A 21,205-nucleotide genomic window follows, 5' to 3' on the forward strand; every position below is an offset into this window, starting at 1 on the left:
AAATAATCATTCAAATAATTCATAAGCAAATTGTTATAAAAATTTGAAGCAGCATGTGGGTGGGTGGGTCAGCCAGTTTAGTGTCTACCTTCCAGTCGAGTTATGATCCCAGGGTCCTAGGATCGAGCCCCACATCCGGCTACTTGCTCAGCTGGGAGTCTGCTGCTCCCCTTACCTGTGCACTCGCTCTCTTACTCACTCTCTCTCAAATAAATACATATTTTTAAAAATGTAAATATACAGTGCACCTGGGTGGCTCAGTGAAGTGTCTGCCTTTTGCTCAGGTCATGATCCCAGAGTCCTGGGATTGAGTCCTGCATCAGGCACCCTGCTCAGAGGGGAGCCTGATTCTCCCTCTCCCACTCCCCCTGCTTGTGTGTGCTCTCTGTCAAATAAATAAAATCTTCAGAAAAGTGTAAAAATTCTGTAGATCCTCAGGTAAGCCCTGTCACCTATTTGTTGTCACCTGTCTTTCTGGACCATTTAGTACTTTTGTATATATAGCTATATATGGTTTTCAGTTGTAATTAGTAGTAGTTCCGTGATAACGTTTTCAGTAGCTTAGTTATAATACATGCAAATAAAATGCCTTAATGAAAAAAAAGTAGCTTAATTATTGATTTCTTGGAAATTCTTATGTGTAAGTTTCTAATACTCATTAGAGCTTTTCTCATCCATAGGTGATGCTGGGAGCAGAACTCCCAAAGACCAGAAGGTGAGTTGGGACGGGGAAGGTAAAGATGACAGGTAAGAATAAGAAGATGGGAGAAACTTCTGGCCTGACCGTTCTGTCAGTTCAGACATCAACATAATTACGCACTCTATAATCAGCCCTGTGGGCTCTAGTCCTCTTACAGCAGTTCTAAGGATGCAGCAGAGGTTACATAGATGCATGCCCTGAGTGATGTATGAATGTAGAATTTGGCAGTGATCAGCTAGGTGAGGTTAATCAAGGGAATTTCCCTAAAGCTGATTTCTGAACCAGATTTCTAAGGAAGGGCAGTTTTCTGGGACACCTGAGTAGCTCAGTGGTTGAGCATCCGCCTTGGGCTTGGGGCGTGATCTTGGAGTCCCAGGATCAAGTACCACATCGGGCTCTCCCCACAGAAAGCCTGCTTCTCCCTCTGCCTTTCTGTGTCTCTCATGAATGAATAAATAAAATCTTAAAAAAAATAAGGAAGGGCAGTTTTGCTTGATAAAATAACCATAACTTCTCAACCATAACCCATTCTATTTTGTTTTTTGAAAGACAAGTTCTTATTCTCAAGTCTAACGTGCTATTTTATTTTATTTAAAAAAAATGTTTTTTTAACATTTTATGTATCCATTCATGAGAGACAGAGAGAGAGAGACACAGGCAGAGGGAGAAGCAGGCTCCATGCAGGGAGCCCGATGTGGGACTCGAACCTGGGACTCCAGGATCACTCCCTGGGCCGAAGACAGGCACCAAACCGCTGAGCCACCCAGGGATCCCCTAATATGGTATTTTAAGACTTGTTTCCCTCATCACCTTCCTTACAGCTCCGTGAAGCTATGGCTGCCTTAAGAAAGTCAGCTCAGGATGTCCAGAAGTTCATGGATGCTGTCAACAAGAAGAGCAGTTCCCAGGATCTACATAAAGGTTAGGGTCAGGAGGTACCTCGCTCGGTATAGGTGGTGGGAATGGGGGAGTGAATTCCTACAGAGATTTCATGGGTAACTGGCTTTGTTTTAGCATCTCAGAATCCTCATCCACCTCCGTTGGGTCCTTTAAATACGGGTTTTCCTTGTCTGCTTAAGTCTTTTGTCTGCTGATTTTCAAATGTGTAGTGGCTTTAAATACATTTTTAGGGGGCAGCACTGGTGGCGCAGCGGTTGAGCGCCGCCTGCAGCCCGGGGTGTGATCCTGGAGACCCAGGATCGAGTCCCACGTCGGGCTTCCTGCACGGAGCCTGCTTCTCCCTCTGCCTGTGTCTCTGCCTCTCTCTTCGCTCTCTGAATGAATAAATAAATAAATCTTTAAAAAATAAATAAATGAATGAATGAATGAATAAATAAATAAATTTTTAGGGGCGCCAGGGTGGCTCAGCGGTTAAGCGTCTGCCTTCGGTTCAGGGCGTGATCCAGGAGTCCCGGGATCGGGTCCCCGTCAGGCTTCCTGCATGGAGCCTGCTTCTCCCTCTGCCTATGTCTCTGCCTCTCTGTGTGTGTGTCTCATGAATAAAAAAATAAATAAAATCTTAAATAAATAAAATACATTTTTAGCTTCGTGCTCATGATTACTTCTAGATGGAGATTAGAAGAGAGCAACTCAAACTCTTACACAGAGGTCTGAGGGAAGCTTTGTCAAATCAAGCTGTTAATAGATCCTCTACTGGAAAATGTATTGTAAGTGCTACTTAGCATTTAATGAGTATAATTAATATTGTTAATAAGGAGTTGAGAACACTTGGTTAAAGTCAGTGTTCTTAAATTACATGTGAATTTCAATTATGCAGGTTTTTCCTGTTAGCATAAATAGCTAAGTCAGCTCTGTTTCTTGTTTCTGCCCAGGAGAGCAGCGGAAGTGACTAAGAATCAATGAATATCCCCTTTCCCCAGTTACCATATTGTACCTTCTTTACGTTTCTATTTACTATCCCCAGTCTATGCCATATCTTTTTAGAATTTCTTTCCTTTCTTCTGTAGGAACCTTGAGTCAGATGTCTGGAGAACTGAGCAAAGATGGTGACCTGATAGTCAGCATGCGCATCCTGGGCAAGAAGAGAACTAAGACATGGCACAAAGGCACTCTTATTGCCATCCAGACGGTTGGTATGTTCAGGCTAGAAGAGCTAATGAAAGGCAACCTACAGGTCTCCATTGCTGATCGATCATTTCTTTTTCCCACAGCTTTGCCTTTTGTCTCTCATGTAGCAGTCAGGATTTACACAGAAGCTGATGGTTTTAAAATTTTTTGTGTATCTTTTCCTTTTACTCAGGACCAGGAAAGAAGTACAAGGTGAAATTCGACAATAAAGGAAAGAGTCTACTGTCGGGGAACCATATTGCCTATGATTACCACCCTCCTGCTGACAAGCTGTTTGTGGGCAGTCGAGTGGTGGCCAAATACAAGGATGGGAATCAGGTCTGGCTCTATGCTGGCATTGTAGCTGAGACACCAAACGTCAAAAACAAGCTCAGGTACCTGGACAGAGGATTGTAAAGAGTGAAGGCCAGTAGCAAATCATCTGCTGTATTCAAATAGATCTCACAAATAGCCATTGTGTTTAGTCCCCAGTGACTAGAAACCCTTGCTCGTTCTTTATGACAGGAGTTGGATGGGTGATTCTTCCTCCTTTTTCTCTTTTTTTTTCTCAAGAAGAAACTTGGAGGAAACTAAGGAGAGTCCTCAAGATTGTTTAATGGTTAGGGGAATAGAAAGAAAGAGACTAAATGTTTCTAGCAAAATAGTCTGATAGTTGAACAAGAATAATAGCTTTGGAAAAGTGGAAGTAAGTTGGTTAGATTGAGAGAGAATTCCTAACTCTTAGAAGGAATAATAATGGGAAGGAAGTAGTAGACTAGAACATTTTCCTAGGAGTGTGTCCTATTTGTGATCAAGATTGGAAACTATGATAATTTCTGTAGGTCATGTTAAATATCATAACCCAGATCTTACTTTCATTACTCTTTACTTACAGGTTTCTCATTTTCTTTGATGATGGCTATGCTTCCTATGTCACACAGTCTGAGCTGTATCCCATTTGCCGGCCACGTGAGTGTCCTTCCTTTTTGAGTTTTATCCATTTTCTCGTCTATCTTGTATTTTTTCTTAAGATAATCAATTGGAAAGCCCTGGTGCTTCCATCTCAAAGAGCATAAGTTTGATTAATGTTCTTTGGGAGATACAGTTCTACTTGCTTTTCTCTAGTTCTGGGTCTTTCTAGTCAGAGTGGGACAGGAGGAGATCATGACTGACCCTGGGTGGAATCTCATATTATAGCTGTGTTTTGATTTCATTATTGAGTGATTTAGGCTTCAGAAGATGTTACTTTTTTCCTAGTTTTATCCTTCATCTAACATTTGTATAAATCTGTAGTCTACATAGTGCTTTCTGCAGAAGCTGAGTTAGATGGAAGTTTCATAGTGTCTTCTATACTTCTGTCTCTGGCTTACTCCTACAAAACAGTTGTTTTTAATTATGAAAGAGTTGACTAACACTGCTCCCTTTCCATATAACATGGCAGTAAATGTATTCAGGGTCCCTTAGAAGTAGCCTGATACAGAATGAGAAAGGACAATTTTTTTTTTTTAAGTTTTTTTTTTTTTTTTTTTTTTTTAATTTTTATTTACTTAGGATAGTCACAGAGAGAGAGAGGCAGAGACACAGGCAGAGGGAGAAGCAGGCTCCATGCACCGGGAGCCCGATGTGGGATTCGATCCCGGGTCTCCAGGATCGCGCCCTGGGCCAAAGGCAGGCGCCAAACCGCTGCGCCACCCAGGGATCCCCAATTTTTTTTTTTTATCAACTTCATGATACCACTGATCTCTCTCTTTTTTTTTTTTTTATCTTTTTATTTATCTCTAGACTTCTATCAAGTTAGCAAGAATTTCCACTTGAATATTCCTAAACAAAACATGCATTTTAATGAAATTAGTGACTCACTTATATTTGCTTATTGCTTAATTAGTACTTACTTGTTCCATGTGTGCATTTACATAATAGGTTCGGTACTTTTAGGAAGTCTTGGTTTTGCTTCCCTTGAGGTTATGTTTTCTTCATTTATTTTTTCTCTCCCTCCCAACTTAAAAAATGCCCAATGTCTCCTTGCCAACCATTTATTTTTTCCTATTAGGACATGCCCAGCGGTGACTGGCTGGCAAAATTGATAGAGCATCTTTTCTTTTTTTTTTTTTTTTTTCTTTCTTTCTTTCTTTTTTTTTTTTTTTTTTTTTAGCATGTAACTCTTGATCTCAGGGTCGTGAGTTCAGGCCTCACATTGGGCATAGAGATTACTTAAGGAAAGAGAGAGAGAGAGAGAGAGAGAGAGAAGAAAGAAAGAAAGAAAGAGAAAAAGAAAGAAAGAAAAGAAAAGAGGGCAGCCCAGGTGGCTCAATGGTTTAGCGCTGCCTTCAGCCCAGGGAATGATCCTGGAGACCCGGGATCGAGTCCCACGTCAGGCTCCCTGCATGGAGCCTGCTTCTCTCTCTGCCTCTCTCTCTCTCATGAATAAATAAATAAAATCTTTAAAAAAAAAAAGGAAAAGAAAAGAAAAGAAAGGAAAGGAAAAGAGAAAGAGAAAAAAAAGAAAAAGACCTGCTCTACTGGGCAGCCCCGGTGGCTCAGCGGTTTAGTGCTGCCTGCAGCTCAGGGTGTGATCCTGGAGACCCGGAATCGAGTCCCACATCAGGCTCCCTGCATGGAGCCTGCTACTCTCTCTCCTCTCTGTGTATTCTCATGAATAAATAAATAAAATCTTAAAAAAAAAAAAAAAAAAGACCTGCTCTACTTGCCCTCTCTCAGCCTTCCTTCTTCCTTCCGACAGTGAAAAAGACTTGGGAGGACATAGAAGACATCTCCTGCCGGGACTTCATAGAGGAGTATATCACAGCTTACCCCAACCGCCCCATGGTACTGCTCAAGAGTGGCCAGCTTATCAAGACTGAGTGGGAAGGCACATGGTGGAAGTCCCGGGTCGAGGAGGTGGACGGCAGCCTAGTCAGGATCCTCTTCCTGGTACTCTTCTTCCCCAGAGTTTTAGAGGCAAGGGTCATGGTGGGATAGGGGAATGTAAGAAGCAGTAATGAGGATGATTTTGTAGTCCTCCATAATTTTCCTCATTCTTATCCTGTATATTTTCACTGTTCTGGGTCAAATTTTACTTTGTCCTTTTATTTCTCTGTGATAATTATTGAAAATTAATTCCCTGGGCAGCCTGGTGGCTCAGTGGTTTAATGCTGCCTTCAGCCCAGGGCCTGATCCTGGAAACCCGGGATCGAGTCCCACATCGGGCTCTCTGCATGCAACCTGCTTCTCCTTCTGCCTGTGTTTCTGACACACTCTGTGTGTGTGTGTGTGTGTGTGTGTCTCTCTCTCATGAATAAATAAAAAGAAAGAAAGAAAGAAAGAAAGAAAGAAAGAAAGAAAGAAAGAAAGAAAGAAAGAAAGAAAGAAAATAAATTAATTCCCTGGAGCCCCTGGGTGGCTCAGTCAGTTAAGCATCTGCCTTCAGCTCAGATCATGATCTCAGAATCCCAGGATGAGCCCCATACCTGGCTCCCTGCTCAGCTGCTGCTTCTCCCTCTGCCCCAACCCCTCTCCCCCATGCCCGAACTTTGTGCTCATGTGTGCTCGTACTCTCTCTCTCTCTCAAATAAATAAAATCTTTATTAAAAAAGGAAAGAAAGTCCCTGAATTTAGTTATGATGCTAATTTGCATGTTGGTTTGTTTTTCTCTAAGAATATTTACATTGCATGTAGGCACAGAGAAGGCAGTTCCATTTGTCCAGGGTCAAGGTTTTGGTAGCATAGTGAGACAGAAAGGAGGCATCAGAGAATTAGAGTATTCTTTTTTAAAGATTTTATTTTTTTTAATTTTTTGTTTATTTTATTATTATTTTTTTTTACTTGTGATAGTCACAGAGAGAGAGGCAGAGACACAGGCAGAGGGAGAAGCAGGCTCCATGCACCAGGAGCCCGATGTGGGATTCGATCCCGGGTCGCCAGGATCGCGCCCTGGGCCAAAGGCAGGTGCCAAACCGCTGCGCCACCCAGGGATCCCTAAAGATTTTATTCATTCATGAGAGAGAGAGAGAGAGAAGCAGAGACACAGGTAGAAGGAGAAGCAGGCTACCCACAAGGAGCCCAATGAGGGACTTGATCCTGGACCCCGAGATCACATCCCGAGCTGAAGGCAGATGCACAACCGCTGAGCCACCCAGGCAACCCTGTTTTTCTTTTTCATATTCCTGATGGCTGTCATGAAGCCTAATAAATTTATTGAATAGCTAGGGAATTTGGGATTCAGGGAGATTCCATTCAAGGAGACATATGGAAGCATGTTCTCCACAGATGGCAGGATAGATTCTAGCCTTTAATTCATTTACCTCCATCCTTCCTCCCAATCCCCTAGGATGACAAAAGATGCGAATGGATCTATCGAGGCTCTACACGGCTGGAGCCCATGTTCAGCATGAAGACATCCTCAGCCTCTGCATTGGAGAAGAAGCATGGGGGACAGCTCAGGACACGTCCAAATATGGGTATGTCCTAAAGGACACCAAAGGGAAGGAAAGAAATGAATAGCAAAGGAGACTATATACAATGTACAATATGTATATGTAATAGCTATCCTTTGTTTACCAGGATGATACTAGTGACTCATAGGACGTGTGCACTGAGTTGTTTTCAGTAGTGGTGATGATTTGTGGTGCTACCTTCACATGCTATGGCTCTGATTCACTCTAAATGATTCCATTCAAATCTGAAACCACTAGCTTAGGTTAGGGACAGATGTAGTAGTTACCTCTGTTATCCACATGGGGATTATCTGCTTTGTATGTTATTCATGGTCAATTATTTTAAGACCCAAACTGCTTTTGTTTTCACATGTCCCTGGCATACTTTCTGGTTGATTTTTCTTGATAACATTAGTTGATCAAAGAATGCATTTTTTAAATTTTTCACCAAAAAATAAATAAATAAAATATTTCACCAAAGTATAACATAATTACTCATATAAGCTGTGCTTGAGGGAGGAAGATAAAGTCTTACCGAGTCAAAGCCAGTCTATGCCAGTATTTTCACTCATTGGTGTAAATAATGAGAACTGACAGTCTTAACACTTACTCAAAATGTTTCCATTGCTGCTTTTTTACATTGTGTAAATTGAGGATCAAATGTGCCTGAATATACATGGCACACCTCATCATCTTCAGTGGTCAATTTCCTTTTAACTATAGGTGCTGTGAGGAGCAAAGGTCCTGTGGTCCAATACACCCAAGATCTGGCCAGTACTGGGACTCAGTTCAAGCCAGTGGAGCCCCCGCAGCCTACAGCTCCTCCTGCCCCCCCCATCCCACCTGCCCCACCTGTACCCCCTCTGTCCCCACAGGCAGGTGACAATGAGTGAGTGATATTTTTTCTTATTTGCTAGTTTTTTTCATACTACATTTTCTGTATCCTTTACTGTATGAATGTCTAATCTCTTAGCAGCTTGGAAAGTCAGCTTGCCCAATCTCGGAAGCAGGTAGCCAAAAAGAGCACATCCTTCCGACCAGGATCTGTGGGCTCTGGTCATTCCTCCCCTACCTCTCCTGCACTCAGTGAAAATGTCCCTGCTGGGAAACCTGGGAGCAACCAGACATACAGGTGAGAAACTCTCAGGCTCTCTGTGGGGAGGTGGCAACATGGACTAACTGATCACTGTATGGGGACATTCCTTGGTTCCAACGGGCTTAGTAGTTAAGGTTATGATGATGAGGATGTTGGGCTTGAAAGCTTTTTTCTTCTTTTTTAAGATTTATTTATTTATTTATTTATTTATTTGAGAGAGCATGTGCACGTCCAAATGTGGGGAGGGGCAGAGGGGTCTCAAGCAGACTCGGTGCTGAATGCAGAACTGGACATGGAACTCGATCTCATGACCCAGATCTCGTGACCTAAGCCAAAATCAAGAGTCGGACTCTAGCTGACCGATTCACCCAGGCGACCCAAAAGGAAAGCTTTAACCTGGGAATTTTCCAAGAAACAGCATAAAAATAATTGAATTAGAAACTCGGTGCCTTAGAAATACGGAATCACTAGAAAGTCATTTATTAAAACTTGTCACTGGGATGCCTGGGTGGCTCAGCAGTTGAGCATCTGCCTTTGGCTCAGGGCATGATCCCGGAGTCCCGGGTTTGAGTCCTGTGTCAGGCTCTCTTCATGGAGCCTCCTTCTCCTCCCTCTGCCTATGTCTCTGCCTCTCTCTCTCTCTGTGTCTCTCATTAATAGATAAATAAAATCTTTAAAACTTGTCACTAAATATGGTATCCATCATTGGTACAATAGAAAGAGATCACTACTGCCTCTTTTTCCTTGAATCACAGGAGTTAGTGAAGACATCTGTAGGACACCTAAAAGGGGAAAAAGCATCAGTAGAAAACTGGACTCCACTTCCATAATTCACAGGCCAAAAAAAAATGTCAGGAAAAAGTTTACTGTTGCCGTGGAGATATTTTCAGTCTTTGAAGAGTAACCAGGGCCTTTCATTGTCCAGGTTTGGTAAAGCAAGGGAAAACATGACTTCTTTCTGTCATCTGTAGCTTCCCAAACACAGCTGTTTGAAAGATAAGTGGATTGGGCAGCCCGGGTGGCTCAGCGGTTTAGTGCTGCCTTCGGCCCAGGGCCTGATCCTGGAGACCTGAGATTGAGTCCTGCGTCAGGCTCCCTGCATGGAGCCTGCTTCTCTTTGCCTGTGTCTCTGCCTATCTCTCTCTCTCTCTCATAGATAGATAGATAGATAGATAGATAGATAGATAGATAGATAGATAGATAGATAGATAGATAGGGGATCCCTGGGTGGCTCAGCGGTTTCACGCCTGCCTTTGGCCCAGGGCACGATCCTGGAGTCCCGGGATCGAGTCCCGCGTCGGGCTCCCGGCATGGAGCCTGCTTCTCCCTCTGCCTGTGTCTCTGCCAATCTCTCTCTCTATGTCTATCATAAATAAATAAATAAAAATAAATCTTTAAAAACTTTTAAATAAAAAAAATAAATAAATGAAATATTTTTAAAAAAGAAAGAAAAAAATGGGGGATCCCTGGGTGGCGCAGCGGTTTAGCACCTGCCTTTGGCCCAGGGCGCGATCCTGGAGACCCAGGATCAAATCCCACGTCGGGCTCCCGGTGCATGGAGCCTGCTTTTCCCTCTGCCTGTGTCTCTGCCCCTCTCTCTCTCTCTCTCTCTCTCTCTCTCTCTCTCTCTCTCTGTGACTATCATTTAAAAAAAAAAAAAAAGAAAGAAAAAATGGGTTAGCCAGCTGCAGGGATCCTTACATGGCACAGAGGGCTTATTTCCTTTTACCTGATTTCCTGCATGTCCTTTGCAGATCACCTTTAGGCTCAACAGCCTCTGCTTCAGCAGCTCCGCCAGCACCTCCAGCACCCCCAGCTTTCCATGGCATGCTGGAGCGGGCCCCAGCAGAGCCCTCCTACCGTGCCCCCATGGAGAAGCTCTTCTACTTACCTCATGTGTGCAGCTACACATGTCTGTCTCGAGTCAGGCCTATGAGAAGTGCGCAGTACCGGGGCAAGAATCCTCTGTTGGTCCCACTACTCTATGACTTCCGGCGAATGACGGCCCGCCGCCGAGTTAACCGCAAGATGGGCTTTCATGTTATCTATAAGACACCCTGTGGCCTCTGCCTTCGGACAATGCAGGAGATCGAACGCTATCTTTTTGAGACTGGCTGTGACTTCCTCTTCCTGGAGATGTTCTGTTTGGATCCATATGTTCTTGTGGACCGAAAGTTTCAACCCTATAAACCATTTTACTATATTTTGGACATCACCTATGGGAAGGAAGATGTTCCCCTATCCTGTGTCAATGAAATTGACACAACCCCCCCACCCCAGGTGGCCTACAGTAAGGAACGAATCCCTGGCAAGGGTGTTTTCATTAACACAGGCCCAGAATTTCTGGTTGGTTGTGACTGCAAGGATGGGTGCCGAGACAAGTGAGTTGGTAGGGTAGTTGCTGGCCCTGCCTCCAACTTTGTTATCCTTGCCTTTACTTTCTACCACTTCTTTTGCCTTAGATCTCCATTCATTTCCTATTTACATCATCCCTCAGCTGGAGTTCCTGCCAGAAGACCTCCATGAAAGCTATGAGCGAGGCTTGGGTCTGATGTGGCTCCCACTGCATGACTCTGGGGACTTGTGCCCTGTGTTTGTTTCTCTGATTCTCGTTTTCCTTTGTGTCCCTCCATCATGCTTATAGTTGCCACTTCATTTCATTCTGTCACTGTCACGTTCTTACCATCTTTTCCCTTCTCGTTTACATGTATGACAGAAGAGAAATTTCACTATCTTCTCCCTATCCTTCTGTAGTACTTCTTGCCTCTAAATGTCTCACAGCTCTAGCCATCATACCCTTTTTTTTTTATTCAGGTCCAAATGTGCCTGTCATCAGCTAACTATCCAGGCCACAGCCTGCACCCCAGGTGGCCAGATCAACCCTAACTCTGGATACCAGTACAAGAGACTAGAAGAGTGTCTACCCACAGGGTAAGTAGGGGAAGGCAAAGCACCTCAGAGATGGAGTTCTAAAAATTGGAACCAAAAATAGAGTAACTGAAACCAGGTAAACCAGGTATTTTATCAATTAAATCTTACATACTGAATTTCTTATTTTTTTTTTAATATTTATTTATTCATGAGAGAGAGAGGCAGAGACACAGGCAGAGGGAGAAGCAGGCTCCATGCCGGGAGCCCAACGTGGGACTCGATCCCGGGACTCCAGGATTGCGCCCTGGGCCAAAGGCAGGCGCTAAACCGCTGAGCCACCCAGGGATGGCCCCCCACCTTTTTTTTTTAACATTTATTTATTCATGATAAAGGCAGAGACACAGGCAGAGGGACATACTGAATTTCTAGTACATGTTTCTTCCTTGGGCTTTCCTTTAAATGAAGATTTCTAATGATTGAATAGGACCTAGCAATTGCAATTGTTTGTTTCATAGTTATATGTATATTCTAACAGACTGTGGTTATGCTGGCAAGGGAGACGTGTTCATAGAAAAGTATGCAGGGACCTGGTTATATAGGACTTTGTAAATGATAATAAAAATTAGAACCAAATTGTGGTATGATAGAAAGCTGTTAGAGAATTTTAAGCAGGCAAATTATGCCAGCTGCCTTTTGAAGGTTACCATGGCTTCTTGGTGGAGACTGGGTCTTAGGGCAGCAAAGGTAAAACTGAGAAGTCCACTTAGAATAATTATGGGAATATAGGCGAGAGGTTGTGCTTGCTGGGGCTTATACTAGAATGCTCACGGAGAGTGGAGCTGAAAGAGGGTAGAGTTGGGATTTGTTTGGCGGTAGAGCTACAGAACTTGATAGATGGACTGGCATGGGAGAGAAGCAGCGGAATCAAGTTCAAGTCCTCTAAACTTTATACTTCAGCAACAAAGTGGGCATTGGTACATTTTACTGAGATGGAAGACTAGAGGAGAAGCAGGTCTGGGTGGAAGTCAGCTTCTGTTCTGGCCATGTTACGTTTGAGGTGCCTCCTAGGCACTCCAAGGAGAAATGTCAAGAAGGCAATGAGATTTCTGGAGAGAAGTATAAGAGCTGGACATAAGAAATTAGGAATTCTGAACACAGAAGTGGTATTTAAAGCCTGGATGAGTTCACCTAGAGAGAATATTGATAATAGAAAAAATTAAGGGGGCACAGGTGTAAGGCTCTCCAACTAGAGACTGAACAGAGGAGGTGAAGCCAGCATATAAATTTGAGAAAGGCAGATCAGGGAAAGAGGAAGACAATGCAAGAGTTGGATATAAAACTTGGTAAAATGGTTATATATGAACATAGAAACTAACAAACTTAGTGCTCAAGATACATAATTAGAATAGAAGAGAGGAGAAAAACATGAATGAATACTTCAGAAATTTTCCCATAATCGAAGAGTCTGCTTTTTTTCTTTCTTTTTTTAGAGATTTTATTTATTTACTCATGAGAAACACACAGAGAGAGAGAGGCAGAGACACAGGCAGAGGGAGAAGCAGGCTCCATGCAGGGAGCCCCATGTGGGACTTGATCCTGGGTCTCCAGGATCATGACCTAGACCAAAGGCAGACGCCCAACTGCTGAGCCACGGAGGCGTGCCTGAAGAGTCTGTTTTCAAATAGAAAATGATAGTCATGTCCTGCATAATGGGTGAAAATATATTATCCCCACTAAAATATTAAAAAATAAAATGTAATCATTATGTCCACAGAACACTGAAGACACAAAATAAAAAACCCTAAAAGCTTCTAAAGAAGAGAAATAGACCACAAAAATACTCAGATACCTTCTGCCTTTGCAAAATGACTTTGGAAGCTAGATGGAAATTAAAGACTCAATTCAGAATTCTAAGGGAAATTATTTCTAACCTGGCATTCTAAACCCCAGGCTATGAATTTTAAGTGTTAAAATAAACTAAAGACATTTTTTAGACATGAAATACCTCAAAATTGTCCCATTAGTCCCCTTCTCAGAAAGTTAACTGGAATTGTTTGCCAGAATGAGGGGAAAAGTCAAGAGCGGGGAAGGCATACGAATCCAGGAAATAGCGGCTCCAACTCAAAAAACGATTGAGGGGGAACCCCACAGATGGTGGGGTGAAGGGGGCTTCTAGGCTAACAGCTATGCACCAGACAGAATAGCCAGTGTGAGAGCAGGGCAAATCTGGCTGCAAGAGAAGCTCTGGGTGAATGGTTTAGTAGAAAACCTGATGTGTCTGAGGATCTTCATAGGCGATCCAGGCCACCAGAGAAATCAGGAGATGAATTTGTGCTGAATGCAAATTGAAAACTAAGCAAAGGAAAAGATCGTTACTAGGTTTAATTGCATCACTGTATCATTTATGTTTTAATTATTAAAAAAAAAACTTGAGTCTCATAACAATATTTAGATTTGCTAATGCTGAGGGATGCCTGGGTGGCTCAGAGGCTGACCGGTTGAGCATCTGCCTTAGGCCTCAGGGTATGATTCTGGGATCTGGGATGGAGTCCCACATCATGCTCCTTGCAGGGAACCCGCTTCTCCCTCTACCTGTGTCTCTGCCTCTCTCTCTCTCTCTCTCTCTCTCTCTCTCTCTCTGCCCCTCATAAATATATAAATAAAATCTTTAAAAATTTTTTGCTAATGCTATATCTTTTTTCATGTTTGGAATATTTCGTTATAATATTTTCAAATAACCACAAATAATGTCATTTCCTTGCCTAAAACTCTAATAGCTTCCCACTGCATTTTGGATTTCATTCTGACTCTTAATCTTGGGTCACAAGACACTGTACTCTCTGGCCCCTTCCTATCTCTCTCCCTCCAAAGCTGTTCTAACCACACTGATATTCTTCAGTTTCTGCATCCAGTTTGCCCAGTATTTGCCAGCCTACCTCAAGGGCCTTTGTATAGACTGTGCCCTCTGCTTGGCATCTGTCCAGTGTTCTTTGCATGGGTATCTTCTTTAACCTTGAGCTCTCAGCTTTAATCTCAATTCCTTAAAGAGACCTTTCCTGGCTACTCTAAAACTGGATCAGTTTCCCTCCCTTAATGCTCTCATTGAGCACCCTGTTTGTGTTCTTTATAGCATCTGGGGCAACTTCCATTTATGTGTTGACTTGCTTTTGTTTTATCTTTTCCATTAGCATGTAAGTTCCATGAGGATGGGAAAGTGTCTGTCTTGTCACCATGGTACCACCAGCAGCTAACTGACCCAGTACCTGGCACATAGTAACCACTCAAACAAATTTTGATGAGTGAATGAATGATGCTCAGTGTGGCTACCCTGAAAGTTTATTTATATGGTGGTGACTAGAACTAACTTCAAATTTTGACGTCATCCATTCTAAGCTGATCTTGTTTTATTAGCTGTAAAAAGAACTGAACATGAATACCTCTTATTCTCACTGAGGTTTTAAGTTGTCAACAAAGTTGTTTCTTGATATGGTGCTAGTTAAGTTGTGGGGGTGGTTTTTTTTGTCTTTTTAAGACTTTATTTATTTATTCATGAGAGACACAGAGACTGGCAGAGATATATGCAGAGGGAGAAGCAGGCTCCCTCTGGGGAGCCCAATGCGGGATTCGATCCCAGAACCCTAGGATTACGACCTGAGCCAAAGACAGAGGCTCAACCACTGAGCCACCCAGGTGCCCCAGCTAGTTAAGTTTTGTGTTCAGTTTGTGAAAATTCATTGAGCTGTAGACATGTTATATGTACTTTCCTCTGTATATTATGCTTCCATTGTTTTATTTTTTAAGTAATCTCTAGACTCAATGTAGGGCTCAAACTCATGAACACTGTGATTGAGTTGCATACTCTACCAACTGAGCCAGCCAGATTTTAAAGTTAAAAACTTTCCTAGTTTTTTAAAGTTAAAAATACACCCTTATAAGGCTGCTCTGAGAATAGAATAGAGAATGTATATAAAGCATATTGGTATAATGCCAAATACAACGTATACATTCAGTGAATAGAAGCTGCTCTTACCACCTTTGTCCAAAAGGATAGGACTCATGTCATCAGCTCTCTAATTGTACTTTCCATCTTGTAGATGTCTCCCTTAAATCTCCATATTAGGCACATAAGAAGTGAAATCCTGGGACGCCTGGATGGCTCAGCGATTGAACATCTGCCTTCGGCTCAGGGCCGGATTCCCAGGTTCGAGTCCCACATCGGGCTTCTTGCATGGAGCCTGCTTCTCCCTCTGCCTGTGTTTCTGCCTCTCTCTCTCTCTGCCTCTCATGAATAAATAAATAAAATCTTAAAAAAAAAAAGTGAAATCCCAATACTGAGCAAAGTAGATGGAGCAGAAAAATTGATACCTGAAAAGATGATAGTTTTCTCAGTATAACTCTATGCTAGATCTTTCTGACTTTGATTTTTTTTTTTTTAATTTTTTTTTTAATTTTTATTTATTTATGATAGTCACAGAGAGAGAGAGAGGCAGAGACACAGGCAGAGGGAGAAGCAGGCTCCATGCACTGGGAGCCCAACGTGGGATTCGATCCTGGGTCTCCAGAATCGCGCCCTGGGCCAAAGGCAGGCGCCAAACCGCTGTGCCACCCAGGCATCCCTCATAGTTTGTTTTTTAAATGGTTAAGCTGTGCAGTTCCTTAAACTTGATAGAATATGAGCTTTCTGAGAGGAAAGATTATGACTTTTTCCATTATAGAGTTTCCATTGTGTAGCACAGCTCTTGGTGGTTAGTAAATGGTTTTTGTTTTTTTGTTTTTTTTAAGATTTATTTATTTAATCATGAGAACAGAGAGAGAGAGAGAGGCAGAGACACAGGCAGAGGGAGAAGCAGGCTCCATGCAGGGAACCCAATGTGGGACTCGATCCAGGGTCTCCAGGATCACTCTCCGGGCTGAAGGCAGCACTAAACCGCTGAGCCACACAGGCTGCCTGTTAGTAAATGTTTTCACAGAATAAATTTAAGTCAGCTTTACCAGAAGAATCTCATGAACTTTTGTTCCAATTCCTCTTTAGTCTCTTTCAGTATCTATCATATTGGCTTCTGCTTTTCTCACATATCTTTATTTTATATATCTTTTAATATAAATTGATACATCTATCTCCTTATTTTAGTGGCTCTTGCTTTTCTCCAGGTGTTAGGCATTCTGGTATTCACTGTTACTAACTGGTGCTATAAATACCTGTATAAATCGCTTTTCCTGGGGTGCCTGGGTGGTTCAGCAGTTGAGCATCTGCCTTCACCTCAGGGCGTGATCCTGGTTTTCCAGGATCAAGTCCCACATTGGGCTCCCTGGATGGAGCCTGCTTCTCCCTCTGCCTTTGTGTCTGCCTCTCTCTGTGTCTCTCATGAATAAATAAAATCTTTAATAAATAAATAATTTTTCCCCTTCTGAATTCCTTTCCTGGGCTGTTCCAAGAATCAAAGAACATAGATAGTTCAGTAAATTAATTTAGATCATTACCTAATAAATGTTGATACCTTAAGAATTATAACAGTTCTGTGGACTGAATGGATACTCTAGTGATCATGTTATGATTGATTTGCCATTCCTCTCAGAGTTTATGAGTGTAACAAACGCTGCAAATGTGACCCAAACATGTGCACAAACCGGTTGGTGCAGCATGGACTCCAGGTTCGGCTACAGCTATTCAAGACACAGAACAAGGGCTGGGGAATCCGCTGCTTGGATGACATTGCCAAAGGCTCCTTTGTCTGTATTTATGCAGGTTGGTAATGGAATCATAGAGTTGTCTCTGGGGTTAGGACATGGTGGGGAATTGAATCAGTAGAACATACATAAGAAAATGCTTGACATGTGAATATGGGAGTAAGAGGCCAGGATTTTTCTTCTATAAAGAATAGGACAAATGATGTGGCTGTCTTTGTGGACCAGGAAGGGGACACACAGCCATAAGGACAAGAAGGAAAAAGGATGAATGTGGACGTGAGAATTTTTCAGACACAGGACATGAGAGCAGAGTCCAGTGTATCATTTTCTCCCACATCATTCCACCCAGAGACTTTTAGCATAGCTCGGGGCATCCTTTTGGTAAACCAAGTAAAGAGGTTGCAGAAGGGCAAGATTGAAAACTAGAGCAAAGCTGCCTATTCTCTCATAGTTAAGATACAGAGAAGGGAGTATCATCAGAGACAAGGGAGAACCTATAACGGAGGTGTTTTGACTTGTGTGCTGGTGGGTTCGGTATTGGTGGAAGGATCTCTATACTTTCTACAAGATCCTTATAACCATGGAAGGCCTTTAATTTTCTTCATTCTCAGGCAAGATCCTGACAGATGACTTTGCGGACAAGGAGGGCCTGGAGATGGGTGATGAGTACTTTGCCAATCTGGACCATATCGAGAGTGTGGAGAACTTCAAGGAAGGATATGAGAGTGATGCCCCCTGTTCTTCTGACAGCAGCGGGGTGGACTTGAAGGACCAGGAGGATGGCAATAGTGGTACAGAAGATCCTGAAGAGTCTAACGATGATAGCTCTGATGATAACTTCTGTAAAGATGAAGACTTCAGCACCAGCTCTGTGTGGCGCAGCTATGCTACCCGGCGGCAGACCCGGGGTCAAAAGGAGAATGGACTGTCTGAGATAGCTTCCAAGGATTCCCGCCCCCCAGACCTTGGCCCCCCACATATTCCTATCCCTCCAGTGATCCCCGTAGGTGGCTGCAATCCACCTTCCTCTGAAGAGACACCCAAGAACAAGGTGGCCTCATGGTTGAGCTGCAATAGTGTCAGTGAAGGTGGCTTTGCTGACTCTGATAGCCGTTCATCCTTCAAGACTAGTGAAGGTGGGGAAGGCCGGGCTGGGGGAGGCAGAGGGGAGGCTGAGAAGGCCTCCACTTCAGGGCTGGGCTTCAAGGAGGAGGGAGACATCAAGCAGGCCAAGAAAGAGGTAAGTGGCGGCTTTTGTGTAACTTTGGTGTAGTAACTTAATGTAGCTTACTCTCATTCTTCACATGTAGATTATTTACTGGATAAATATTTCTGTGGGAAACTGGATTAAGCCCCTCTCCCCCCAGCACATTCCTAGTGCTTCAAGGAACCAAATTATTTTTAAATCAACCTGGGAAAGAAGTATCTGGCTCATTCCAAAGAAAAAGATTTATAAGTAGTTTTTTAAAGTGTTATTTCAAGCTACCTACAGCATTTCTGTCTTGTTCTAGTTAAAAACCAAGAATTGAGGGGCACCTGGGTGGCTCAGTCAGTTAAGCATCCAACTCTTGATTTCAGTTCAGGTGATATTGTGAGATTGAGCCCTGCATCAGGCTCAAGTCTGATTGAGATTCTCATTCCCTCTGTCCCCTCCCTCTCACTTGCACTACCTCTGTGTCTCTGTCTCTCAAATAAATAAATCCTTAAGGAAAAAAGAAAAAGAACTGATTCTAGATGTATTTTTGATGATACTGAAACTTAGCACATTATAGGTGGCAAACTGTCTTCTGTCCCTGTCATCAGCAAGAGTTTGAAACCCCCTATCAGGAGGTATCCTGATGAGAACATGATTGTTACTGTCTTTGAGCTGCAGAGCAGTCTCTTTAGATAGTCTACTTCTCACTAGCTGATGTCTTTGGAGGTCATTTTAGATGAAATCTGATTGTTGGATTTGTTACCCAGGACGGCTGAAAACATAACCTTTCACTTGTTTTTTTTCAGGATCCTGATGACCGAAGCAAGATGTCAGTGTAAGAGCCTCTCTTTCTGACTTGTTTCCAAATCTGCCTTGTTTCAAGCCTATAAAAGAAGCCTAAGTAAGAAACAGCCCGTTATCTGACCCCCTCATTCTTTCCCCTCCCATTAGACTTACTGAAAGCTCTCGAAATTATGGTTACAATCCTTCCCCCATGAAGCTTGAAGGACTCCGCCGCCCACCTAGTAAGACTAGTATGCATCAGAGCCGACGACTCATGGCCTCTGCTCAATCCAACACTGATGTAAGTGACCTTCTTCCGCAAGCTGCACCTCATCCAATCTTGGGTTGAACTCAGAGTCTGAGGAGTATTTGCCTCACTTCGTCAGGGCCTTAATGATAACTCCCAATATGTCCCTTGTTTATTTGGCTGGGACTTCCTGCTTCATTTTCCTTTAGCCAGCATTCTAATCTTTCTCTTGCTGTAGTCTTAGCCTCTTCTGTCTTACCATAAAAAGAGCAAGAACGTGAATGGGTCCTCTCCATTTACTCTTCTTTCTTCTCACCCTTCTGTTTCCCAGGATGTCCTAACACTGTCCAGCAGCACAGAAAGTGAGGGGGAAAGTGGGACCAGCCGGAAGCCCACCACTGGTCAGACTTCAGCCACAGCAGTGGATAGCGATGATATCCAGACCATCTCCTCTGGCTCAGAAGCAGATGACTTTGAGGACAAGAAGAACATGTCTGGTAGTCTCGAAGAATGTTGGGGATAGTAGGAAGGAATGGTAGGAAGATTGGGATAGAGGCTTTTTTCAGGAAGCTAAAGAAGTAGGGGGAAAATACTCAGATCTTAAGAGCTAACACATGTCTGGGACCGTTCTCTGACTCCCAGCTCAACTGTTAACGTTCAATACATTCCCTTCCTCTCCTTTCCCCTTCCCTACTCTTTTTCCTCAGTTCCTTTACCCAACAGATCTAATCCTGCTTGAAAAAACTGCCAGTTAGGATCTTTGCTTTCAGGGTCACAGTATTCCTGCAGTGAAAGGAGTGGAATGGAAATAGGGGTAGTATGTGCATTCATGAGGTGGGTTGGGGCCTAACCCTGTTCTCCTTCCTGTCCAGGTCCAACAAAGCGCCAGGTGGCAGTAAAATCAACCCGAGGGTTTGCTCTTAAGTCAACCCATGGAATTGCCATTAAATCAACCAACATGGCATCTGTGGAAAAGGGGGAGAGTGCACCTGTTCGTAAGAACACACGCCAGTTCTATGATGGGGAGGAGTCTTGCTATATCATTGATGCCAAGCTTGAAGGCAACCTGGGCCGCTACCTCAATGTGAGACCTCTCTCCCCAGATGCTGGATTATCCCACTGTCCTCAAATTTCTAGTTCTTTTAGCACAACTATATAAACCCACCTTGTTAGAAATTCTTGATCTCAAGAATCTTAAAGAGGTAGTTTTCTTTCAGAACTTCTCCACTATGATGGGTAGGATCAAATGGCATTGCTTTTTGTCCAACTCAGGCTCACCCCACAAAGCCAGGTTCTGTTTTCTCCATTCTTATGGGTTCTGTCCTTAAACCCACAGCACAGCTGCAGCCCCAACCTGTTTGTCCAGAATGTCTTCGTGGACACTCATGATCTTCGCTTTCCCTGGGTGGCGTTCTTTGCCAGCAAGTAAGAGGGGGTTGCGGAGGGGGATGGTTGGGTAAAAGCAGGGGCCTGAGTCAAGGAGGGGCAAGCCCTCCCCACTTGCTCCAGCTCCACATCCACCTGGAAATGTGCTGCTTTTACCACCCTCATGCCTATATTCCTGTCCAGGAGGATCCGGGCTGGGACAGAGCTCACTTGGGACTACAACTACGAGGTGGGCAGCGTGGAAGGCAAGGAGCTGCTCTGCTGCTGTGGGGCCATCGAATGCAGAGGGCGTCTTCTTTAGAGGACAGCCTTCTTCTGAACTTTCTGAACCCTTCCTGAACCATCTTTTTCTCAGGAACTGGGTGGGTCTTCCTGACTGTTCAACTCTGACGCCCACATCTCCAATCTAGCTCTTCCCCCAGCTCCTAGTAGGTAGAAATGGGAGCTGTGGATCAGGAGATACCTTCCAGTGTGGTGCTAGCAGGCAAGTTCCCTCCTGCACCTCCTAAAGCTCTGGGGGTGGGGGTGACCATGCCGACCTGGGCCTGATGTCCCTCAGTGCTCCTCCTGGTACTCCCCTCCCAGCTGACGTTTGTTCAAGTGTTCATGCTTCTGACAGACTTTATTCCTGGAAGGAGGACTTGGCTTTACTATCCTTGATTTGTATGGTTTCTCGAACGTCTTTTAACAAGATGTTAAAACTAAGACTGATTTGATTTCTCTTCCTCAGCCCCCATAC

The 21,205-nt window shown here is 43.5% G+C and overlaps 1 protein-coding gene across 5 annotated transcripts in view; it reads left to right on the plus strand.

Annotated features, from left to right (window-relative positions):
* The window catches only part of SETDB1 (SET domain bifurcated histone lysine methyltransferase 1), a 35,196-nt gene extending 14,025 nt beyond the window's left edge, over nt 1-21,171 (plus strand). For 3 of the 5 annotated variants that reach the window (XM_055312384.1, XM_055312383.1, XM_055312385.1), the window contains exons 4-22: nt 681-715; nt 1,522-1,621; nt 2,668-2,793; nt 2,961-3,162; nt 3,663-3,736; nt 5,508-5,698; nt 7,095-7,224; nt 7,924-8,089; nt 8,174-8,332; nt 10,051-10,677; nt 11,111-11,227; nt 16,744-16,913; nt 17,467-18,095; nt 18,857-18,885; nt 19,002-19,134; nt 19,412-19,577; nt 19,953-20,164; nt 20,417-20,505; nt 20,650-21,171. In XM_055312384.1, coding sequence (XP_055168359.1) covers nt 681-715; nt 1,522-1,621; nt 2,668-2,793; nt 2,961-3,162; nt 3,663-3,736; nt 5,508-5,698; nt 7,095-7,224; nt 7,924-8,089; nt 8,174-8,332; nt 10,051-10,677; nt 11,111-11,227; nt 16,744-16,913; nt 17,467-18,095; nt 18,857-18,885; nt 19,002-19,134; nt 19,412-19,577; nt 19,953-20,164; nt 20,417-20,505; nt 20,650-20,767 — 3,473 coding nt within the window. In that variant the 3' untranslated portion in view covers nt 20,768-21,171. Of the gene's footprint in view, nt 1-680; nt 716-1,521; nt 1,622-2,667; nt 2,794-2,960; nt 3,163-3,662; nt 3,737-5,507; nt 5,699-7,094; nt 7,225-7,923; nt 8,090-8,173; nt 8,333-10,050; nt 11,072-11,110; nt 11,228-16,743; nt 16,914-17,466; nt 18,096-18,856; nt 18,886-19,001; nt 19,135-19,411; nt 19,578-19,952; nt 20,165-20,416; nt 20,506-20,649 lie in introns of those variants that run through there. The other 2 variants (XM_055312386.1, XM_055312387.1) reach the window with 2 other exon arrangements.
* The last annotated feature ends 34 nt before the right edge of the window (nt 21,172-21,205 follow it).

The sequence above is a fragment of the Nyctereutes procyonoides genome, unplaced genomic scaffold, assembly GCF_905146905.1.
Source record: "Nyctereutes procyonoides isolate TBG_1078 unplaced genomic scaffold, NYPRO_anot_genome, whole genome shotgun sequence".
NCBI classification, from domain to species: Eukaryota; Metazoa; Chordata; class Mammalia; order Carnivora; family Canidae; genus Nyctereutes; species Nyctereutes procyonoides.